Source organism: Eschscholzia californica, unplaced genomic scaffold, assembly GCF_041429995.1.
Source record: "Eschscholzia californica isolate CP2 unplaced genomic scaffold, dmEscCali1.0.p SCAF_1, whole genome shotgun sequence".
Classification (NCBI taxonomy): Eukaryota; Viridiplantae; Streptophyta; class Magnoliopsida; order Ranunculales; family Papaveraceae; genus Eschscholzia; species Eschscholzia californica.
The window spans coordinates 57359550-57381455 of record NW_028238198.1 but is presented as its reverse complement, the minus strand read 5'-3'; the positions used below and the strand labels follow the sequence as shown (position 1 = coordinate 57381455).

General features: G+C 40.4%; 2 protein-coding genes across 2 annotated transcripts; both read right to left on the bottom strand.

Moving 5' to 3' along the window:
• Positions 1–2007: 2007 nt before the first annotated feature.
• On the bottom strand, positions 2008–2625 carry LOC147567787 (uncharacterized). The gene has a single exon (XM_086658205.1). It carries the CDS (start codon positions 2623–2625, stop codon positions 2008–2010), a length of 618 nt encoding a protein of 205 aa, XP_086514331.1.
• Positions 2626–2654: 29 nt separating this feature from the next.
• On the bottom strand, positions 2655–3446 carry LOC147567786 (uncharacterized). Its single transcript, XM_086658197.1, has one exon. It carries the CDS (start codon positions 3444–3446, stop codon positions 2655–2657), a length of 792 nt encoding a protein of 263 aa, XP_086514323.1.
• Between the last annotated feature and the right edge of the window lie 18460 nt (positions 3447–21906).

The following is a 21906-nucleotide window of genomic DNA, read 5'->3' as shown; positions in this document are numbered from 1 at the left end:
ATGGGGACAAATGGGCCTCTATGGGAGGGGCTCAGATAGATTCTGCTGGGTTTGGAAATGCAGGCATGGAGCCCCCTGGTTTGGGTATAAATGCGGATTCTGTTGGGGGTTTGGTAAATATTCAAGAGTTTTGGTCCAAAAATGAAGATGTGATGGAATGTAGTGGTAGTGCTATTATTCCTTATGTCAAAAAGGCAGTTGTTGCTAGTGTTCAAACTTTTGAAGCAAGGATTTTGGAGGGTAGGAAAGGCCCTAAGATGAAAAGGGTTACCTACAATGATACTAATGTTTAGTGTTGGATGTTGGAATATAAGGGGCATGATTAGAAGTAATAATTTGTGGTTTGGTCGAAACTCAGGTTCTTGAAGCTAGGGATCAAATGGGAGGTGTAGTGGCAAAGCAGCATAATGTTTTTTAGTTTAAAGAGTGCCTGGATGACAGTAAGTTGTTTGATTGTCCTTTTTCAGGCTGCCACTTTACTTGGACAAATAAGCAAGTTGGAGAGGGGGCTATAGCTAAAAAAATGGATAGAGCTCTTGTAAACATTGAATGGATTATGGCTTGCACTAATGCTAAGGCTGAATTTCTCAATATGCGAATTTCAGATCATTCTCCTTGTGTTGTTTCTCTTTTTGAGCTGGCTAGTGTGGGTCCTAGACCATTTAAATTCTTTAATTGCTGCATTGAAGATGAGGGGTTTTTTCCTACTGTCAAGAAGGCTTGGGACATTGAGGTTATGGGTAATCCTATGTATAGGCTAGTTACTAAGCTCAAAAAAGTAAAGTCTTGCCTGGGTAAATGGAAGAAGGATAAGTTCTCTTCCTTTTCTTCTCAGGTTCAGGTTCCTAGGTCTATTCTTGATGTTGTTCAGACAGAGCTGAGGATTAGACCTCTCTGTGCAGAAGTAAGGAAAAGAGAAAGAGAGGCTGTGGCTGATTTTAGTTTTAAAGCTAGAATGGAAGAGTCTATGATTAGACAGAAATCCAGAGTTTAATATGTTGATCTGGGGGACAGTAATACTAAATTTTTTCATAATTCTCTTAAAGAAAAAAGAAGTAGGAACAATATCCCTTTTCTTATTGATAGAGAGGGTAGGAAACTCCTTGCGACTAAGGAGGTTGCTAAGGAGTGTGTCAGCTACTATGAGGAGATGTTTGGTACTTCCAGTTATTCTCTTGAGGGTGTTAATGCTCTTGAGGGTGTTAATGCTCTTGAGGGTGTTAATGCTCTTGGTGAGATTCAGTTTGATACTATGATCTCTCCTGCTCAGGCTTCTGATCTCATCAAGAAGGTCTCTAGGGAGGAGATAGTCTATGCACTCTCCACTATTAGTCCTGATAAGGCTCCTGGTCCTGATGGGTTTTCTTCTTATTTTTCAAAGCCTGTTGGGAGATTGTGGGTGATGATGTTGTGAGTGCAGTGAGTAGGTTCTTCTCTTCTGGGAAATTGCTTAGGGAGATGAATTCTACTTTGGTTCCCAAGATTCCAACTGCTTCTAAGATTACTGAGTTTAGACCCATTGCCTGCTGTAATGTGATCTATAAGTGTATCACTAAGATTCTGACTTTGAGAATGAGGGGGATCATTGGTGGTTTGGTGAATTCTTGTCAGTCAGCTTTCATTCCTGGGAGGGTTATTCAAGATAATATCCTCTTAGCTCATGAGTTAACCAGGAATTATCATAAGGGGAAGGTCCCCCCAGATGTGCTATAAAAAATTGATTTACAAAAAGCTTATGACACTGTGGAATGGGAGGCTCTTAGGAAAGCTATGGAGATTTTTGGTTTTCCTTCTCTTTTCCTAGATTGGGTCTTTGCTTGTGTGACTTCTCCTAAGTATTTTTTTTTTGCATTAATCAGCAGGCGAAGGGAGCCTGACCCACAAAAAAGAACTACAAGAACAAATCAACCAATCCCACTAGGGGGAATACATCACTCCAGCAAGAAAGAAAAACAAAAAGGGTCCAACAGGCCCAACAACAAAAAACAACTAAAAAGATCATACACATCATTTCTTCCTGACTCTTATAACTCCCAGCCTATCTTCCTCAATGATATACCTCAGCTCCATGTGCAGCTCATAAGGACTAAGAAACACTTCACCATTACAAGGCACATGAAGCCAATCAGCAACACAGTTCACCTCTCGAAACACATGCTGAATTGAGCAGCTCTCAAAATTCCCCATAAGAGCTTTAATCTTCTTATACAAAGTAATAAGCCTCCAAGGAGGTTTAGCAGCCTCAGAAACCAGCAAAGAACAGGCAGATTTGGAGTCTGTAGCAAGCAGAACTTTGGGTAAAGAGAGATTTTTGGCCAACCTCAACCGCAATTCAATAGCCTGTAGCTCATGAAACATGGACCTAGGCACAACCTTGCCATGAGCAGCACCAATGACCACTCCAGCAGCATTTCTTACAATACAACCATACCCAGCACCATTTGAAGAGAAAGCTCCATCAGTATTTATGACCACAGACCCCAAATTAGGACCATGCCACTTACACTCCTCAACTCTAGGTTTAGTAAAAACCAAATCAATACTCCATGCTGCAGCTAGCTCTCTGTTCCTAGGACTGTCAATCAATTTGCACTTGGCTACAACCATCTTCACCCTGACCTCCATGATAATCTGCTGAAACACAGTTTCCTTGCTCACAGAACTATTGCTATGAAATCTTTTGTTTCTCTCCCACCAAATGTGGTAAACAAAGGAGCAAAAGCAAGCTTCCCAAGCAAGGATAGCCCATCCTTCCCTTTAAACATTTTGATACACCAGGCCACTTCAGCCTCCCAATCACCCCTGCCAACTCTGCTAAGCCCAAGTAAATTCAATAATCTCCTCCAAATGAATTTAGAATAACTGCAATGAAAGAATAAATAAGCTTCATCCTCACTGCCCTGGCCACACAAAAGACATGAAGGGTCTACCTCAATCCCCCAAAACAGCAGCTTACACTTGGTCTTAAGACCACCTTTGAGAGCCAGCCAAGCAATAAAGCTATGCCTAGGAATGTTATGGGAAAACCAAACCAAACCATACCAAGGAACCACATTATCCACATGTCTAAGAGCTTCATAAGTCTCTTTCAAAGAAAACTCACCTGAGTCACCAGCCTTCCAAATCAGCATGTCAGCAGTGTCCTCATCAATAGGGATATCACTAAGCATTTCCACAAAAGACTCAATAAACTCAGTCAAATGCCTAGGTACCATCCACTGCCCATTAACAATGCAAGATCTAACCTTTGCCTCAGCATGAACTTTGCTATCATATCTAAACATGTTAGAGAAAAAATCATGAAAAATTCCCAAAGGGTGCCAATTATCCTTCCACAGCCTAGTAGAATTACCATTCCCAATGATATGAACAGCAAACCTCAAGCCATAGGATCTATACTGTAGTAACCTCCTCCACACCCATGAAGATGAAGCAGGAATGTCCATGAGCCAAAATTCCTTCTTTTTAATAAGATTGGACTTCACCCATCCCACCCACAAGGTATTTTTAGAACTAAAAATGTCCCACATATGCCTAAGACAACAAGCAATGTTGAGGAATTTCAAATTCCTTATACCCAAACCACCCTCCTGAATAGGGAAACAGAGCTTACCTCATTCAATGACAGCCCTTTTCATTTCAACTCCAGAGCCATTCCACAAGAACTTACTCAGCATAGCATCCAGGTCCTTCACAACCCTTTTTGGTAGATCAAACACACTAAACCAAAAAAACACCATACTCTGAAGAATAGTCTTGATAACCACCACTCTACCAGCATAAGAAAGAAACTTGGTCTTCCAAGATTTAATTCTATTCCTGACTCTATCCAATAAGGGCAAACAGTCAGCATATTTCAGTCTAGAGGACACCAAAGGTACTCCAAGATACCTAACAGGCAAAGAACCACACTCAAACCCCAAACAGTTGACAATTTGGCTCATACTTCTCCTAAGTATTCTATCTTGGTGAATGGTAGTTCTTATGGATATTTTGAGGGGAAGAGAGGCATCAGACAGGGGTGCCCTATGTCTCCCTTCCTTTTTGTCATTCTTATGGAGGTCCTTACTGTGTTGCTCTTGAAGAAAGTGAAGGAGGGTGGAATTCATTTACATCCTAACTGTTCTAATCCTCTTATTACTCATTTGTGTTTTGCAGATGACCTCCTTGTTTTCATCATGGGTGATGTGCATTCTGCTGTGGGACTTAGTCAGGTTTTGGAGAAGTTTCATCTTTGCACTGGTCTAAGAGTGAATCAGCACAAAAGTTCTATCTTTGCTGCTGGTGTGGATTCCATTACACTCTTTTTTATTAAAGCTGCTTTGGGTTATGATTGTAGCCCTCTTCCAGTCAGGTATCTTGGGGTTCCCCTCATTTCTACTAGGCTTAAGTACTCTGATTGCTTGCCTTTGATTGATAAGCTGCTTATTAGAGTGAAGTCTTGGAAGCTTAAATTTCTTTCTTATGCTGGAAAACTTACTATGATAACATCTATTTTATATGGTATAGACTAGTTACTAAGCTCAAAAAAGTGAAGTCTGTATATGGAAGAAGGATAAGTTCTCTTCCTTTTCTTCTCAGGTTCAGGTTGCTAGGTCTACTCTTGATGCTGTTCAGACAGAGCTGAGGATTAGACCTCTCTGTGCTGAAGTAAGGAAAAGAGAAAAAGAGGTTGTGGCTGACTTTAGTTTTAAAGCTAGAATGGAAGAGTCTATGATTAGACAGAAATCCAGAGTTCAATATGTTGATCTGGGGGACAGTAACACTAAATTTTTTTCATAATTCTCTTAAAGAAAGAAGAAGTAGGAACAATATTACTTTTCTTATTGATAGAGAGGGTAGGAAACTCCTTGAGACTAAGGAGGTTGCTAAGGAGTGTGTCAGCTACTATGAGGAGATGTTTGGTACTTCCAGTTATTCTCTTGAGGGTGTTAATGCTCTTGGTGAGATTCAGTTTGATACTATGATCTCTCCTGCTCAGGCTTCTGATCTCATCAAGAAGGTCTCTAGGGAGGAGATAGTCTATGCACTCTCCACTATTAGTTCTGATAAGGCTCCAGGGCCTGATGGGTTTTCTTTTTATTTTTTCAAAGCCTGTTAGGAGATTGTGGGTGATGATGTTGTGAGTGTAGTGAGTAGGTTCTTCTCTTCTGGGAAATTGCTTGGGGAGATGAATTCTACTTTGGTTCCCAAGATTCCAGCTGCTTCTAAGATTACTGAGTTTAAACCCATTGCCTGCTGTAATGTGATCTATAAGTGTATCACTAAGATTCTGACTTTGAGAATGAGGGGGATCATTGGTGGTTTGGTGAATTCTTGTCAGTCAGCTTTCATACCTGGGAGGGTTATTAAAGATAATATCCTCTAAGCTCATGAGTTAACCAGGAATTATCATAAGGGGAAGGGTCCCCCCAGATGTGCTATAAAAATTGACTTACAAAAAGCTTATGACACTGTGGAATGGGAGGCTCTTAGGAAAGCTATGGAGATTTTTGGTTTTCCTTCTCTTTTCCTGGATTGGGTCTTTGCTTGTGTGACTTCTCCTAAGTATTCTATCTTGGTGAATGGTAGTTCTTATGGATATTTTGAGGGGAAGAGAGGCATCAGACAGGGATGCCCTATGTCTCCCTTCCTTTTTGTCATTCTTATGGAGGTCCTTAATGTGCTGCTCTTGAAGAAAGTGAAGGAGGGTGGAATTCATTTACATCCTAATTGTTCTAATCCTCTTATTACTCATTTGTGTTTTGCAGATGACCTCCTTGTTTTCATCAAGGGTGATGTGCATTCTGCTGTGGGACTTAGTCAGGTTTTGGAGCAGTTTCATCTTTGCACTGGTCTAAGAGTGAATCAGCACAAAAGTTCTATCTTTGCTGCTGGTGTGGATTCCATTACGCTCTCTTTGATTAAAGTTGCTTTGGGTTATGATTGTAGCCCTCTTCCAGTCAGGTATCTTGGGGTCCCCCTCATTTTTACTAGGCTTAAGTACTCTGACTGCTTGCCCTTGATTGATAAGCTGCTTACTAGAGTGAAGTCTTGGAAGCTTAACTTTCTTTCTTATGCTGGAAGACTTACTATGATAACATCTGGGTTATATGGTATGGTCCAATTTTGGTTTTCTGTGTTTATCCTGCCCGTGAAAGCTATTATTGAGATAAACAGGATTATCATGAGGTTCTTATGAACTGGTTCAGACATGAGAATTGGTAGCAATGCTGTTAATTGGACTGTGGTGTGCTCTCCTTTTTCTGAGGGGGGTCTTCAATTAAGAAACTTGAGAAAATTGAATGTTTCTGCTTGTTTGAAACATCTTTGGCATATTGTGAAGGGCAATGACTCTTTGTGGGTTGTTTGGATTCAAAAGCATCTCATTAGAGGTAGATGTTTTTGGACTATCAATATACAGATGATTCTTCTTGGGTCTGGAGAAAGATTCTCCAGTATAGGCAGCTTGGATTGAAGTTTGCTAGGCACCTTGTGGGTAATGGTCAGCACATTAGTTTTTGGAAGGATAATTGGCATCCATTGGGAGTGCTCATTGAGTATCAAACTGATTTTTTCAGATTTGATAGCAGACTTCATAATAATGCTAAAGTTAGTTGTTGTATCAACAATGGCAAATGGGATGTTCTTGTTATGATTGTTGGTCCTCTTGATGTTATCTCTTTTAGGTTGGCAGAGGTTCCTATTGGTGGAGGTGAAGATGCTCTTGTCTGGACTGCTAGTACTTCAGGAGATTTCTCTATTAAAGGTACTTATCTTGCCTTGAGAGATGTATCAACTCCTGTTTTTTGGCATTGTCTTGTATGGTTCAGCCATAATATTCCTAGACACAGTTTCATTTCTTGGGTTGCTATGTATAGAGCTCTGAAAACAAAGAAGAAGCTGCTTAGTTGGGGAATGGATATTAGCTGCACTTGTGTTCTTTGTTGTGAGTTTGATGAGGATGATACTCACCTCCTGTTTGGTTGTGAGTTTTCCTGTTCTATATGGAGGAGATTGATGGGCTTGATGAATCTCCACTATGGCAATCATAAAAATTGGGAGGATATAGTGGCCTGGTGTGTTTCCTTGTTTGCTGGCAAGGATAATTATGCTCTCTTGGGGAAATTGACTTTTAATAGCTTTTGTTATCATGTGTGGGCTGAGAGAAATAGAAGAGCGTACTGAGTCTCTCCAATCCTATCATCCTTTTGATCTATGCTTATAGATCTTCAGATGCCCAAAATGGCATTTCATCCTTGTGTGTGGTCCTTTTATTGAGTCAGTGTGTTCAGTGTTACATAACATCTTATGTCGTACTCAATCTTTTGTATGTACTCAGCATACGGTCCCGGAAGGTTTGTTTCTCCCACTTACCTTCTTGAAACTCGTGATTCAAGATTTTCTTCATTCCTCAGGAATCAAACTTCTTTGATTGCCTTTTTGAAGATTCTAACTCTTGCGTGCTTTTAATCCGTCGATAGATTTCTGAAGCATGCTTATGGACATAACTTGATTGGAAGAATCTTATTCTTCTTGTCTAGTTTCGAGAAACATGAATGTTTCCATCCTTCTCAGTTTTCTATTTTGGAAAACCAATTTAGGTCTTCTGTTGACTTAAATTATAAAGCTTCATGTCTTGACGAGATATGGATTCCACAATAATTTTGGCTTCTAGCCAAAATCTAGAGTCAGTTTCCGTTTCTGCGCAGGTCTTTTATCTCTTCAGAAATAACCTTTATTTTCTGAGTCTTTAAGATTTTATTTTGACCTTTCTAGGGCTTTTGAACAACAATTTGGAATTTTCTCAACTACTTTGAGATATTCCTTTAGAGACACTTTCACTCGCTTTGAGAGTTCTCCTCCGAATGACATTCGTTTTTGTGCGGTGGGTTTACAAGATCATATCTTTAACCTTTCCTTTTCCGAGGAGCCGCAGTTTGTTGCTCTTGGTCGAATTTAATCGTCTTGTACAAGTTTTCATGATTGTTCTTCATGACTCTTCATGATTTTTCTCATGATCGAATTAAATCGACTTGTACTTTTCTCCCACTTATTCTTGTAATAATTAGTGCTTTTCTCCCAGACTACTAGGTGTGCTAATTATTAGAAGAATACTATCATGAGCAACAAACACTTTGTTCTCTTGATTGCTTGTGGAAAAAGCCCAAATTTCTTCTAAAGAAATTGCGTCAGACTTTAGCTAATTTTGTAATGCTTTTACAAGCTTAGCTGTTAGACGGACTTTGGTAAGTGTGAAAACAATCGTTTATAGAATATGTCCCAAAATATTCGGAAGACTGGCTTAAACCCATCTTTGATCGAATTATGCATAGCAATGTTCGATTACTCCCACTGAATCCACCATCCCTCAGATGTGTTCCATGGAGCGAGTTGGGAAACGTTTTCTCAACTCCTTTGATGGTTATTTAGTATTTGACTCAAGTTTTTATCACTCCAATCTAATCGGATGACTTAAACTCTCTTGTCAAAATAATTCTTTTACTTCGGTTGTACTTTGTTTGAACCTTTCAAACATTCCGACTTATACTTTATGATTTGTACGTTTTCATAATTCATGAAGTTGTCAGAGTACGTATTTGAAGTTTCTCTCGTTAGCTTCTTCAAGTAAACTTATAGGTCTGCATAACACTGTATGAGTCCTAATAGATTACCAGTCTCTATGCCTTTTGAAAAGGGTGACTTTGTCAATTCAGTCCTTAAGACCTAATTGACAATGCTGAAGTTTAATGAGTTTGAATCTCTTGATTTTAGCCATTATCAATGTTAACCTTCAGTTAATTTTACCAATGGTTTAAAACATCATATGTTTCTAGAAGAACAAAATAATCACTATTATGTTCTAAGCTAGATCAGTGTCTAAAAGAAGACTTTGATCCCTTTCAGCATCCCTAGCATTACTGCTTCTGCTCCCTCTTGGATCTTTACTTCTTTTAGTCAAGTATGTAATTCCCTTAAGCTCCCACTGAGCCGCTCATCTGGTCTTAAATACCTGATGAAGGAATTTTACGATACTTGTTTTTAACTTTGTTAGCAAGGATATGGAACCGGAATTCATAATTTCATTCCTTTTGTCCTCCAGGTGCTAAAGGTAGTTTCCTTTTAAATGGTCTAGCCATTGTTTTAGAAACATTCACAGTAATGAGGAATACTCTTGATCATGTACTCGGCAACTGCTTTTCTTTGATCAAATGTTTGTCTCACTTGACTGATCCTTTTGCCCTTTTGAATCTCAAGATCTCTTTCTTAGATTTTTTGTACCAAATCTCAAGAACCTTTCTTAGACTGGATATTCCCTTATGTTCTGCTCAGTTTGTTTGTAACAACCTAAGTGACTCATCTAAGGTCTTTATCAATCTTTGTTCAATCGATATTGAATTGGTTGATAGATGTATTCTGTTGTCTTCCCTTGGATGACTTTCAGATTGCCTTGGAGGTCTCGTACCTCTCCATTTATGACTTCTGTAGGAATTTCTTCTTTAGTTTGTCTTAATGGTTATGCTAGCATTCATTACTCTTCCAAAGAGAATGTTATACGATTGCTTGCAAATGGCTTTTGACCTTCTCTTGTATGAGTCAACATTGGGATTGGGTATTCTAGTGACCTTCCTTTTGAATCTGAGAACTATTCTTGGATTCATTCTTCTATTCTAGGAAGTGGATCAGCACCTCCCTTAGGTGTGATTCAATGTTGAAATCGTTTGTGTCATCTTAAAACTACATAAAGAAATGACAAAGTTTTAAAACTCGTTATCGTTTTTGAAAAACTTAGTTTTCCCACATTATTCAATAAAATCGTCCCCGATTGAATAAGTGATTCCAAGATCCCACTTCTTCGGAGTGAAGCGGACTTTGGCCCTGCCCTCCACTTCCGTCGTCCTAGGTGAGTGAACTACTTCACTGATCATACCCTTATGACTCTTGGTTGATAGATAGTCATTGATGAATGACTAATCTATCCTTTTGCCTCGAGTATCCAAGACTCTCTTGCTGATCTCGTTGAGTAGAACCATTTAGACGTGTAGGCCTCTTCTATAGACCTACCCGCATTGTCCCAAGGTAGAGGAGGTACTCTGCTTTGGCCGACCCACCTTCCTCGAACAAGGGCGCAACGAGTGTCTTAATCTGGATAGGCGATTACTCAAGATTACTTTTGTGGGCTTTTACGCTAGTCTGGCGTTTGTTATAGCGAACTATTTAGCCTAACTAATATCCACGACATAAAGCGTAAATAAGTAAGTAAATGCGCGCGAGAAAGTAAATCAAGCAGACATGGATCCTAGTATGGCCCCTAACCTAGAAGATCTAATCTCCTTTGGTCTTTGTCTTGTTTCCCCTTTAGGTTCGTCTAAGACCGCCATCTTTGAACCTCCATTGATTTCTCCCACTCGCCTTTGGATCCCATCCTCGAGCTTCTTCAATGGACTCATAGACCCTAAACTCTAATTACAAGACTCACGATTCGCAGATCGTATAAACTTGAAATTAAAATTAATTACAAAGCATGCACCCATCCGTGCTTAAAACAAGAATAAGATATAAATCTATGGCCATACTAGTTTCCCGCATTCACATCACATGCAATCATATAATATATCAAGGCTAAGAATTATATATACATGATTATCTTGGGAGATACTTTTGTTGACATCACATGTCACATTACGGACCTTAAGTCTAAATTCGAAGAATTCAACTAATGGTGCGTTCCGGTTTTATCTTTTATGATTTCTAAAATCATCTTTAAGAAAAACTCCGTTTCGGGTTCTGAAAGCCCGGGTCAATTTCGGGAAAAATATTGGTTCGATTCTTAATGATTTCATAAATCAATTTAAAGAGAAATCCGTTTTGGCCTTCTGGATGGCCCGGATTGATTTTGGAATTATTTGGTTGGAATCGGAAGAAATTTTGGCAAAAACTCCCACGCGAATGATGGTCCCTTTTTGTGGTCCGAAAAGCCTCGAAAAAGCCCGGGACAAGTCCTAGACAAGTCCCGGCCCAAGCCCACAAAAGGACTTGGACAAGGTCCGGACACAGCACGGCCCATAGGGGCGGCATGTCCTGGCCGAGGCCTATCAAGGCCTGGTCTCTTCCTGGCCCGGAGCCAGGACGCTCTCCATGCACCGGACGCGTCCTAGACGTGTCTGGTGCTGGACCGGACCAGCACTAGGTGTCTCGGACTAACACCTAGAACCTCCCAGACGCGCCTCCAAGACGCGTCCAGGAAGCTCCCTCGCAGCTGCTGGTCGCGTCCCAACAGCTGCTCTAGACGCTCCAAGACGCGTCCAGAAGCTTCTGTCGCAGCTGCTGGTCGCGTCCTAGACGCGTCTCAGCAGCTGCTCTGGACGCGTCCAGAGGACGCATCTAGGAGCTTCTGACCGGCCAGGAAGCTTCCTGGCCGGACACTAGGGTTTCTCCAAAAAACCCTAGTTTCCAAATCTTTTTTTTTTCTTATGCAACTCTAAGTTGCTATTTTCCAATTTTAAAGCTTTTCTAAAATTTTGAAATTCCTTTTAGAACACTTCTAAAATTTTTCAAAACTTTTAGAAACTTTTAAAATTTTCCAAATTTGTTTTGGGAGTTTCCTAAACTCAAAATAACTCCTTTTAGAACACTTCTAAAATTTCAAATTTTTGTTTTTCAAGAGTTTCCAAAACTTAAAAAACAACTCTTAATGAAACCAATTTTGGATCAAAATCTAGGTTTTTGAAACTTTTTCAAAGAACAATTTTGAAATCAATTTGAAAACTCTTTGAATCCAATTCAAAATTAATCAAATTTTATTTTTAAACATAACTATCAACTTAATCAAGCATGGATTAGTTTGAAATTCAATCAAATTGAGTCGTTTAAAACACTTTTAACAATTTGATTCTCAATTTGAAATTCATTGAATCCCATTCAATAATATCAAATTGTGTGTTTAAATAATTTTTACAAAAATTTTAAAATACTTTTATAAACTCAATTTATTAAACTATCAATCATATCCAATGTGAACTAGTTCGATTCTTAGCAAAAACTAGTTAATTGCAAGAGGCTCTGACGCCACTGAAGGGATTTATACCCTTATACTAGTGTTTATAGCGGATAACGACATCTAATGTCTAACACTAGTATCCCCAAGATCATCATGCAAAACTAGTAATTAAACTAATGAAGATAGTAGATTACCTTAATCGCTTTTCCCTCGAACTAGTTGAATTGATTAAAGAAGACCAAGAGCTTCAAACGTAGCTCCTCTACTTGGGACACGAGTAATCAACTTTATATCCCACCTTGTTGTATAGCTAGCACACCAATGGTGGTTAGAAAGAAGAACACCTTCTTCTTTGACTAGATAGATAGTTAATGGGAATTAGCTCACTTTCTCCTCTCTACTTGATGTGGTAGAGTAAGAAAGCTTAGAGAGAAATTCCACACCTTATTCTCTTACCTAAGAGTGTTTATATAGAACCCTAATAAGAATCCATCTCCTTTTAGGTTTCCTAAAACACCCTTTAGAATAAGATTTAAGGAAATAGTCGAAAATAGCAACTATTGGTATTTTCTCAATTCCCTAAGGGGATGACGTCCAAACCCAGCCAAAATTGGCATATTTAATGTTCATAACATAAGGAAACTTCCCTCCAAAAATCAGCCCAATCCGATCCCTAGAAGTGCCCGAATCGGCTAAGGCCCAAAAACCCTGTTTTTGGCCTTTTTGTACTATCTTTGCCTAATTCCTTTTTAGGCCTATGAGATATGTTTATGGGACACTCCCATGATTATATCTCACTCCCACTAGTCATATCCTAGATCAATTTGACACTCTTATGTGTAACCCGTTGTAGGATCCGATCGAAGTTAGCCGCGAATTACTTCGTAATTCGACGATCGTAGTTGGTCTCTAGCTACAACTCTACGATCCCTAAATCAATCGGACTTGATGATCTTCCACATCAATTGTCCTATCCGACAAATTGTTCGCATTGTCACCTTGGTCGAAGGACATCTCCTTCAACTCCTTCATCAGGGACAGAAGGAACAACTACAGATGGAGCAACTTTACTATCCTGAGGATTTTTGGGAACCCAAACCTGCTTAGGCTTAGGCATAGCTTTAGAATGGCCTAGCACCTTACAAACTGAACAGAAAATAGGCTTCCAAGCATACTCCACTCTAACTGAAACCTCTTCATCATTATCCATAAGAACATGAGTGATACCTGGAAGATCCTTCCCCACCTCAACCTCCACACATATTCTAGCATAGGACATCCTAGCCTTTGAGGTTGTTGGACCATCCACAAACAGAGGTCTGCCTACAAAGCTAGCAACAAGAGCTATCCCCTCTTCATACCATAAAGAAGTAGGGATATCTTTCAATATAATCCAGAGAGGCAAATAAGTTAACTGATTAACTTCCTTTTCAATACCAGGTTGCCATTTTCTAGTGATAAACAGCCTACTCGCAACATACACAGGTTCATGGCTCAAAATAAGCTCTCTATCCTCTTCAAGATCAGCTCTAATAATAAAAATGGAATCACCATATAAAGTAAACTGAACATGACCTTTAGGTTTCCAAATTTTTAACAGAGTAGTAGTAGCATAACCATAAGACACCCTACCACCCACAAAGCTACCTACTAACCAATTTTGACAATCTCTCAAATGCTCCTGATGGGCTCTCTCAGAACTCATCACCCGAGCAACAAGCTTGCCATTCAAATCAACAGGAGGAGTAAAAGACAGAGGTTTCTTACCTGATCCAAACTTATTCGAGAATAGATTGGCCCAATTTGTTACACCTCGACCACTAGGATTGGTGGAGTTTCCCTTTGATAAATAAGGGAACTCTTCAGCAACTCCTCTAGCTGTTGCATCTGAAAAACCCTGAGTTGCAGAGGATTTCCAATCATCCAAGGAAGCTCCTGATTTCACCCCAGGTAGCACTCGAGCATCACCTCTAAACCTAGCCAAATTAGACTTATCACCTACCACCGGCTCGTTTCCATCACTTTGATGTTTCGAAGCTAAACCACCCTGCTCAGAAGATGATAAACCTTCACCATCAGAGGAGGAAGAGACCTTCACCCCCTTCACTACAAGTATAATCTCCGAAGAGAATAAGCTCACAACTGGGGAGCTGTCGGAAAAACAAAAATAATCGAAATCAGATAGCTAGCGCCGCCACTTATCCACAAAAATAGGAGAAAATCACCGCCAAACTTGTCGGAAAAGCCAAGACAAAACAACCCTAAAATTTCGCACCACTCGGCTCCTCTCTCCTAAAAGCAATAGGGGTCTACCTAGAAGCCTGCTTCTTCGAATTGTTTCTTTGATTAGGAAGAAATAATATGGGTTTGATTTTAATACTTGATCAGTTGGTTGCTTATTCAGATTCGACTACACATCGAGCTTGAGTATATATTTGAGATTGAAGGGGGATACTGATTCATTGATAATTACTTATAATAGATTCAGAGACGATTCTGATGCCAATCCGACATCATGATCATCTTAAATACTTCGCTCTACCGTGGTTTAAGCCAGTAAAGGTATTGATAAAGTATTAGATGACTCTGTGATGAGATTAGTTGGTATAGATACTTAAACCTGATCTGGTATCTATTTTTGTCTTTAAATTTCCTTCGTAGAAACTCAGGTATCCTCTTTGGATTTGGCCGTGCTAATGGTTTAGCTATTTTGACCTAATCGTAGGACATCATCTTGATGACAAGAACGTTTCGTTTCGGTTTGATATCTTTAAAAAAGTGTTGTATAACATGATTAATTGTTCGTTGTGGTGGGAAGGTTGTGTTCTTTTTGTGTCCTTTCACGATTTACCATTATTTCTTTTTTATAGCAGTCATCATTTACTGATACGACATTTTGGCTAAGAGTTAATATTGTATAATTCTTTTGAATTTAATGTTGTTCTCTTCAGTTGGTGGCGCTTCCTGGCGACAAGATTTCAGTCTGCGTAGATTTCATTGGGTAGCTGTTGCATCCAATACGGGAAACCGTCACGTGAAGGGAGTCTGTATCCAGTGTATGGAAATATTTTTTAGTTCTTTGTTACTAATGTAGTATGCACAGTAAAAAGTCTTGTGATGTTCTTCAAGAAAGTAGGTGTTTTTGCGTAGAAAATTGGGCTTGTTTCTTTTGCCCAAAGGGGTTATCTAGTTTTTACGTTTTCCCTCCAGTCTTTTGTCGTTTCTTCGCTCGAGGGCGACTGTTTAGAATGAAAAATGGATGGTGGCTTTAAATCTTCTGTTTTTCAGTTGTTATAGGTATATTTACTTTATTGTTAAGTAAGAGGAGTGAGTCAATGGACTTTTATAGGTTGTATCCATATAGGTCTTTCTTTACTTGCTTTTTTAATTTTTGACTGTATCTAAGAAGTTTTCAGTACTCTTCATGAATTCTTTAACTATTTATTGCAGCATGATGTATTTAAACATTAATTTACTCTTTGTCCTATTCGTTTAAAATTTCTTCAATTGTACTTTTAACGATTTGTGCCCATTGCCACATGGATGTGTTTTCCTGCCAAAAAGAGTAACACTTTGAAACCCGAATCTTGTTAGCTTTTGCCTTAGCATTGTTGGAGCCTACTGTGTGAAGACTATCTTTCTGTTTTACCAGGGAATTAGGTGTATGGGAGAGTGCACCAGTTTCTTCTTGAAGTGGGTCTTCCACACCAACTTTTAGAAGCTCCTTGTTTTCATTGGCATGATATCTATGGAAACAGTTCCCTTTCAATTACATTAAACTATTTCCAGGACACGTAGATATCTGCTTTCCATTTCTAGCACTCTTTGATTCTTGGTACTCTAGGGTTACGCTAAAAATGACTTGGCATGTTTGGATGGTGTTTCCTATTTGATGTTCCTTGGGTGTTTCTGCATTTGTACTAAAAAAAGTGTTGAATGTACATAATTTTTTGTCTTATTTTCAGGAATGTACTTTAAGGTGGTTGTAGCTGTTCATAGTCAGTCCGTCAGTTGGAGCGGGAAAGAGGAACTCTTGGAAATACCTATTGTCAGCTATGTGTAGGTTGGCGAGTCTATTCTGGTTAGCCTTCTCACTTGTTGGAGATTTTGAAACACTATTCTGACTTCATCTGTTTTAAAAGGATCCGAGTATTTAGTTCAAATTTGCTCTTATGTTATTTTATTTTTATTTTTTGCAATAGTGAGCGGGAAAAAAGGGCCCGACCCTAACAAGCAACAAAGCAAAGAGCTACAAAAGAAAACAACATAAACAAAAAATCAAGCCCAACACTTCCTTAACCTAATTCTGCCTCTTGCATCATCATGGAGGATACGGCTCAAATCAGGGGGCACCTCCTTTGGTCCAAGCACTACTTCACAACTCGGCTGGAGCTTGGCTAGGAAGTCAGCTGCTTGGTTGACTTCACGCATCACGTGCTCAATACGACACATCTGAAACTTAGCCCAAAGCCTTCTAATATTAGTCCAGATGCTCCAAGCACTCCAAGGAGGCAACTTGATAGTGTTAGAAAGGATATGGTAAGTGGCCATGGAGTCTGTTGCAATCACCACCTGCTGGCATCCAAGGAGCAGAGCTAGCTTAAGCCCTAGCTCAACACCTTGGAGTTCATGGGTGACAATAAGAGTCACATCTAGCTGAACCTGCACCCATGACTTGGACCTGTCCTTTTTCATTACGAACTATAGCCCCATACCCAGCAGAGGTGCTAGTAAGAGAACCATCAGAGTTATCATCAAAACTCCTGCTGGGGGAGGAACCCATTTGAAGCCCCTCACCTTAGGCCTGACTAGAGTGATATGGAGATTCCATCTTTCTGCAGTAGTCCAATTCTGAATGGTATTCGCAGTTCTACCAGTCCAGGCAGCAACTTTGATTTTGATTTCATCAATGATGATCTTAAGAACACCCCCAACTGAGTTAGTTTGCTGCCTATATATTCTGTGGTTCCTTTCCTGCCAAATGTGGTAGAAATATCCATTCATAACCAGACGCCCCAACTTAGCCAAAAGAGAGTCACCTTTGAAATGAGCACAGCACCACTCAATGGCATCAGCAACAGAGGAGAAGTAAGTCCTACCAAACCCAAGCTTGCTGAGTAGAGCATTCCACACCTCCTGAGAGTAAGCACAACCAAAAAAGAGATGAGAAATAGATTTTCTGCCAGTCTCACATAGAACACAGCAATCAGAGACATTTAACCCCCAATGCCTGAGCTTATCCTTGGTGTTAAGGCCATTGTGGATGGCTAGCCAGCTGATGAAGCAATGTCGAGGAATACAGTTGGGAAACCAAAGGATGCCCTTCCAACTCACTTCCTGTCCCCTAGGCATAATGACTTCATAAGTGTCTTTTAGAGAATAATCCCCTCTAACACTAGGCATCCAGACCTTTCTGTCATTGTTGTTCAAGTCAAAAGGAACCTCAGGAAGCTTATTAAAGAGCTCAGTTAGCTCATGATGTAATTAAGGTGGTACTACCCATTGCTCATTCTGTATGAAGACAGAAACTTTAGCTTCAGGCTTAAGGAAGGAGTTATGCCTGTATCTGTCATTGTATAAATCTTGGAGAACCCCATTAGGATGCCACTGATCAGTCCAAAGCATGTCTTCACCATCTCCCAAGATGCTGAAGAAAAGCTTTTGGGCTGGAGCTCTGCACCCAAGCACCTTCCTCCAGCACCATGAGCAATCCTTAGGGATGTCCATGAGCCAAAAATTCTGAGACCTAATCAAATTCTGTTGAACCCACCTGACCCACAGAGTGTCCTTGTTGGTAGCAAGCTCCCACACATGTCTCATAATAAAGGCTTGGTTTAGAGTCTCAAGACATCTAACACCCAAACCCCCTTCAGATTTTGGTAAACAAACCAGATTCCAATTAACTTTGGCTTTGTGGTGTTGCAACTCAATTCCTGACCATAAGAATCTGTTCATAATGCTATTTATATCTCTATACACCTTCTTAGGAAGCACAAAAATAGATATCCAAAAGATAAACATGCTATTCAAGACCACATTCACTAGGAGCAACCTGCCAGCATATGATAAGTACCTAGCCTTCCAAGATTGCACTCTCTTTTGGATCCTCTGAATTAAAGGAAGACAATCCTTATAGGACAACCTGGAAGATATCAAAGGCAATCCAAGGTACCTGATAGGAAGAGCCCCCTCAGAGAACCCTAGAATATATTTAATGCCCCCTTTGGCTACATCATCAAGACCAGAAAAAAAATGGAACTTTTCTCACAGTTAGCATTCAGACCAGAACCCAAGGCGAAAGCATCAAGCACTCTTCTCAGAGCTAAAGCAGCATTATCTCCTCTCATGAACACCATGAGATCATCTGCAAAACACAGGTGAGTAACAACAGGCTGGGAGCATTTAGGGTGCAAATGAAAGGTACCTGCTTGCTCCTCTTTGTGAATAAGGCAAGCAAACATCTCCATGACCATCACAAAAAGTTAGGGAGAGAGGGGGCATCCCTGCCTAAGCCCTCTCTTACCCTCAAAGTAACCATTGATTCCCCCATTGACCACCACAGAAAACTTGGGAGTGGTTACACAAGCTTCAATCCACTTGATGAATAAGGAAGGAAGATGAAACTTGTTTAAGATTTTAAGCAAAGAAGACCACCTAACAGTATCATAAGCTTTCCTTAAATCAATCTTGACAGTGCATCTAGCTGGACCCCCTTGTCTACCATAAGTTCTGACCACCTCATGAGCCAACATTATATTATCTTGGATGGACCTGCCAGAAATAAAAGCTGATTGGGTTTCACCCACCAATCCCTTAACAACCTTCTTGAGCCTAAGAGTCAAGATTTTGGTGATGGTTTTGTAAATCACATTGCAGCAGGCAATGGGTCTAAAGTCACCCATGAAGTTAACATTATCAACCTTAGGAACTAAAGTGAGAAGGGTAGCATTGACTTCACCAAGGAGCTTACCTGATTTGAAGAAGTTGGAGACTGCTCTACAAAAGTCATCACCAACTATAGACCAGCACTTCTTGAAGAAGTGTGAGGAAAACCCATCAGGGTCTGGGGCCTTATCAGACCCAATTGTAGAGAGGGCACGAACTATTTCATCCCTGGTAACAGGGGCCACAAGAGAAATAACTTCAGTGCTGGGAACCACACCCTCAAATTCAGAGTTAAGAACTTCATCCTCACTCTCATTGACCTCAGCAGTTCCAAAGAAAGAAGTATAGAAAGGCACACATTCATCAACTATGTCCTGCTGGTCCCCAAGTATAACTCCAGCATCATTAGTAAGTTTGTGAATGCTATTCCTGGCCCTTCTTTCTTTTATGGTGCTATGAAAAATTTTAGTGTTGCTATCATCATCATTGAGCCATTGAATTCTTGACTTCTGTCTAAGCATAGAAGCTTCAGACTTAGCAAGGTGGGAGTAGGTGCTAGTAGCTTCCCTTTCTTGCCTTTTGAGATCCACATCATAAGGATGTCTTTCAAGATTGGATTGAGCAACATCCAAGGCCATCCTAGCCAACACCACCTGCTCAGAAAAGTTTTGGTAATTAGCAACTCTCCATTGGATAAGTCTAGCCTTTACCTTTTTAAGTTTAGTAACCAGTTGGAACATGGGGGAACCCTTAACATCATCTGCCCGTTCAAATTCAATCAGGTCCAAGAACCCAGGCTCTTCAGTCCAAGCATTAAAGAATTTGAAGGGCTTCTTGCCAATGAAAGGTAGCTCAAAGAGAGAGAACACAGCAGGGAAGTGGTCAGATACTCCAGGATGCAGGAATTGAACACAAGAAGCAGGAAAGACCTTCAACCAGTGCACATTAATCAAAACCCTGTCAAGCTTACAAAAGATGGAAGAGGCACCCTACTGGTTATTATTCCAGGTGAAGAAACAACCAGTGAAAGTGCAATCAAATAGACCAGTGTCCTGAGCACAATCAGAAAAATCTTGGAAATGGTGTGGCTTAACCTTGTCACCCCCCACCTTCTCATCTGGTTTCCTAATAGAATTGAAGTCCCCCATGAAAGCCCATGGACTCTCAAAACTCCTTATCAAGCACCTCATGTCCATCCACAAATCTTTTCTTTGTGGTTTATCATTAAGACCATAAGCAACAGCCAACATAAAGGTCCTGCCATCCATGGTAGTAGCTTGCACAACAATAAGTTGGTTAGAAGTATAGATATGCCTAAGAGTCAAATGGTTAGGATCCCAGGCTATCCATATTCTTCCCCCACCACATACACTATAGTTATCAATAAAGTCCCAATAAGGGTTGATAGCTCTCTGAATGGAAAACTTATTATTAAAAGAAACTCTAGTTTTAACAAGGCCAAGCAAACTTAGCTTATTTATTCTGATGAGGTCTTTAACCTCTCTAGTTTTTAAGGGACTATTTAAGCCCCTTAAGTTCCAACAACCCATATGCACCATTTAACCATTGGAGGGGTATTGCAGTTTCCCTTCCAAGATCCCCTTTGCCTTCTCCCCTTCTTTGTTAGAGAAAAGAGCAATGACATTAGCAATTCCCTCCTTAGCCCCTGGCTCAGAAACAACAGGGAGAGACCTCATAGTCATGGCAGCAGGATCCATTATTTCATCCCCATCCCCATGTATTCCTTGCTCTTCGATACCTTCCATAGTAATGCCTTCCTCAGATAAGCATACTCTTTTGGAAGCTTGCCCCTCTGAAGTATCATTGACTAATACTGCACCCTTGTGGCCAGGGTGATTAGCATTATTCTGTTTTTCCTTTTGATAACTGGGATCCAATCATCATTGGAAGAACCCATCATAGGCTTTGAGCTACTGCCAACAGTGGCTGGAGGAGGAGTATCCAGCAGCTGTGTTCTCAGCACAGAGAACCTAGACCACGAGCCATATTGATCACCAACACCTTTGGTTACCCTCTGAGCAAATCCCCCATAAGCATTAGACTTCACCTTAACATTAGGTTGCATAGTCTCTTTGGCATTTTGTCGAATGCCTTGGGGCCCTGGTGGTCCAGTAGCAACCACAGGTGGTGCAATCTTAGCCTTAGTGCTCCCCTCAGCAGAGGGCATCTGAGAACCACCACCTTTGGCCTGATAGGGACATCTACCAAATGAATGTCCAAATTCCCCACAAGCAACACACAACAAAGGCCTCCAAGCATACTCAACTGCAATGCTAATAACTTTAACATCATCAAGCACAACAGTAACTTCATCAGGGAATGTACACTCCTTCCCAATTTCAATGCAAACTCGTGCAAAAGCCATTCTAGACCTATTCTCAGTGGGTTGATCGAACATTAACGGCTTACCAAGCACACTCGCAATACGAGCTAGGCCCTTGGGATTCCATAGCAGCAGGGGAACCTTCCTAAAACTCACCCAAACAGGAACAGAAGCTAAGTTCTGAATATCCTCTTCAATGAAAGGAGTCCAAGGCCTAGTAACAAACAAGTGACGAAGGATAAACAAAGGTTCATGCTCCAGAGCCTTCTATCTATCCTCCTCTAAATTGAATCGCATAATATAGGCATCATCACCATGGACAGTGAGTTTAAGCTTACCTTTTGGCTGCCAAGCCTTTAAAAGAGCCTTATACACTGGAACATAGGGGAGTCTTCTTCCAACAAACGAGCCAACTAACCAAGTCTCACACTCTCTTTGTTCATCAACAAACTCAGAGAGACTGAAGGAAGTCACCAATTTACCATTCCTGGAAGTAGGGGTAGTGTAATCTAAAGGAGAACGGGAGGCAGCCTTCTTCTTGAGAAAGAGGGAAGCTCAATCAGTTTGCAGAGGAGAATTACCTTGTGGAAGAGATCCATCTGATTCCGTCTTACCAGAGTACTCCTGTTTTGAAGAAGATCCACCTTCAGAAGGAGGTGGTGCTTCCTCATTAGAAGCAGGAGGACGAACTTTCGCC

Excerpts from the sequence above, each read along its gene's own strand:
- LOC147567787 (XM_086658205.1), bottom strand. The coding sequence starts at position 2,625 with ATGGAGGTCAGGGTGAAGATGGTTGTAGCCAAGTGCAAATTGATTGAC.
- LOC147567786 (XM_086658197.1), bottom strand. The coding sequence starts at position 3,446 with ATGGACATTCCTGCTTCATCTTCATGGGTGTGGAGGAGGTTACTACAG.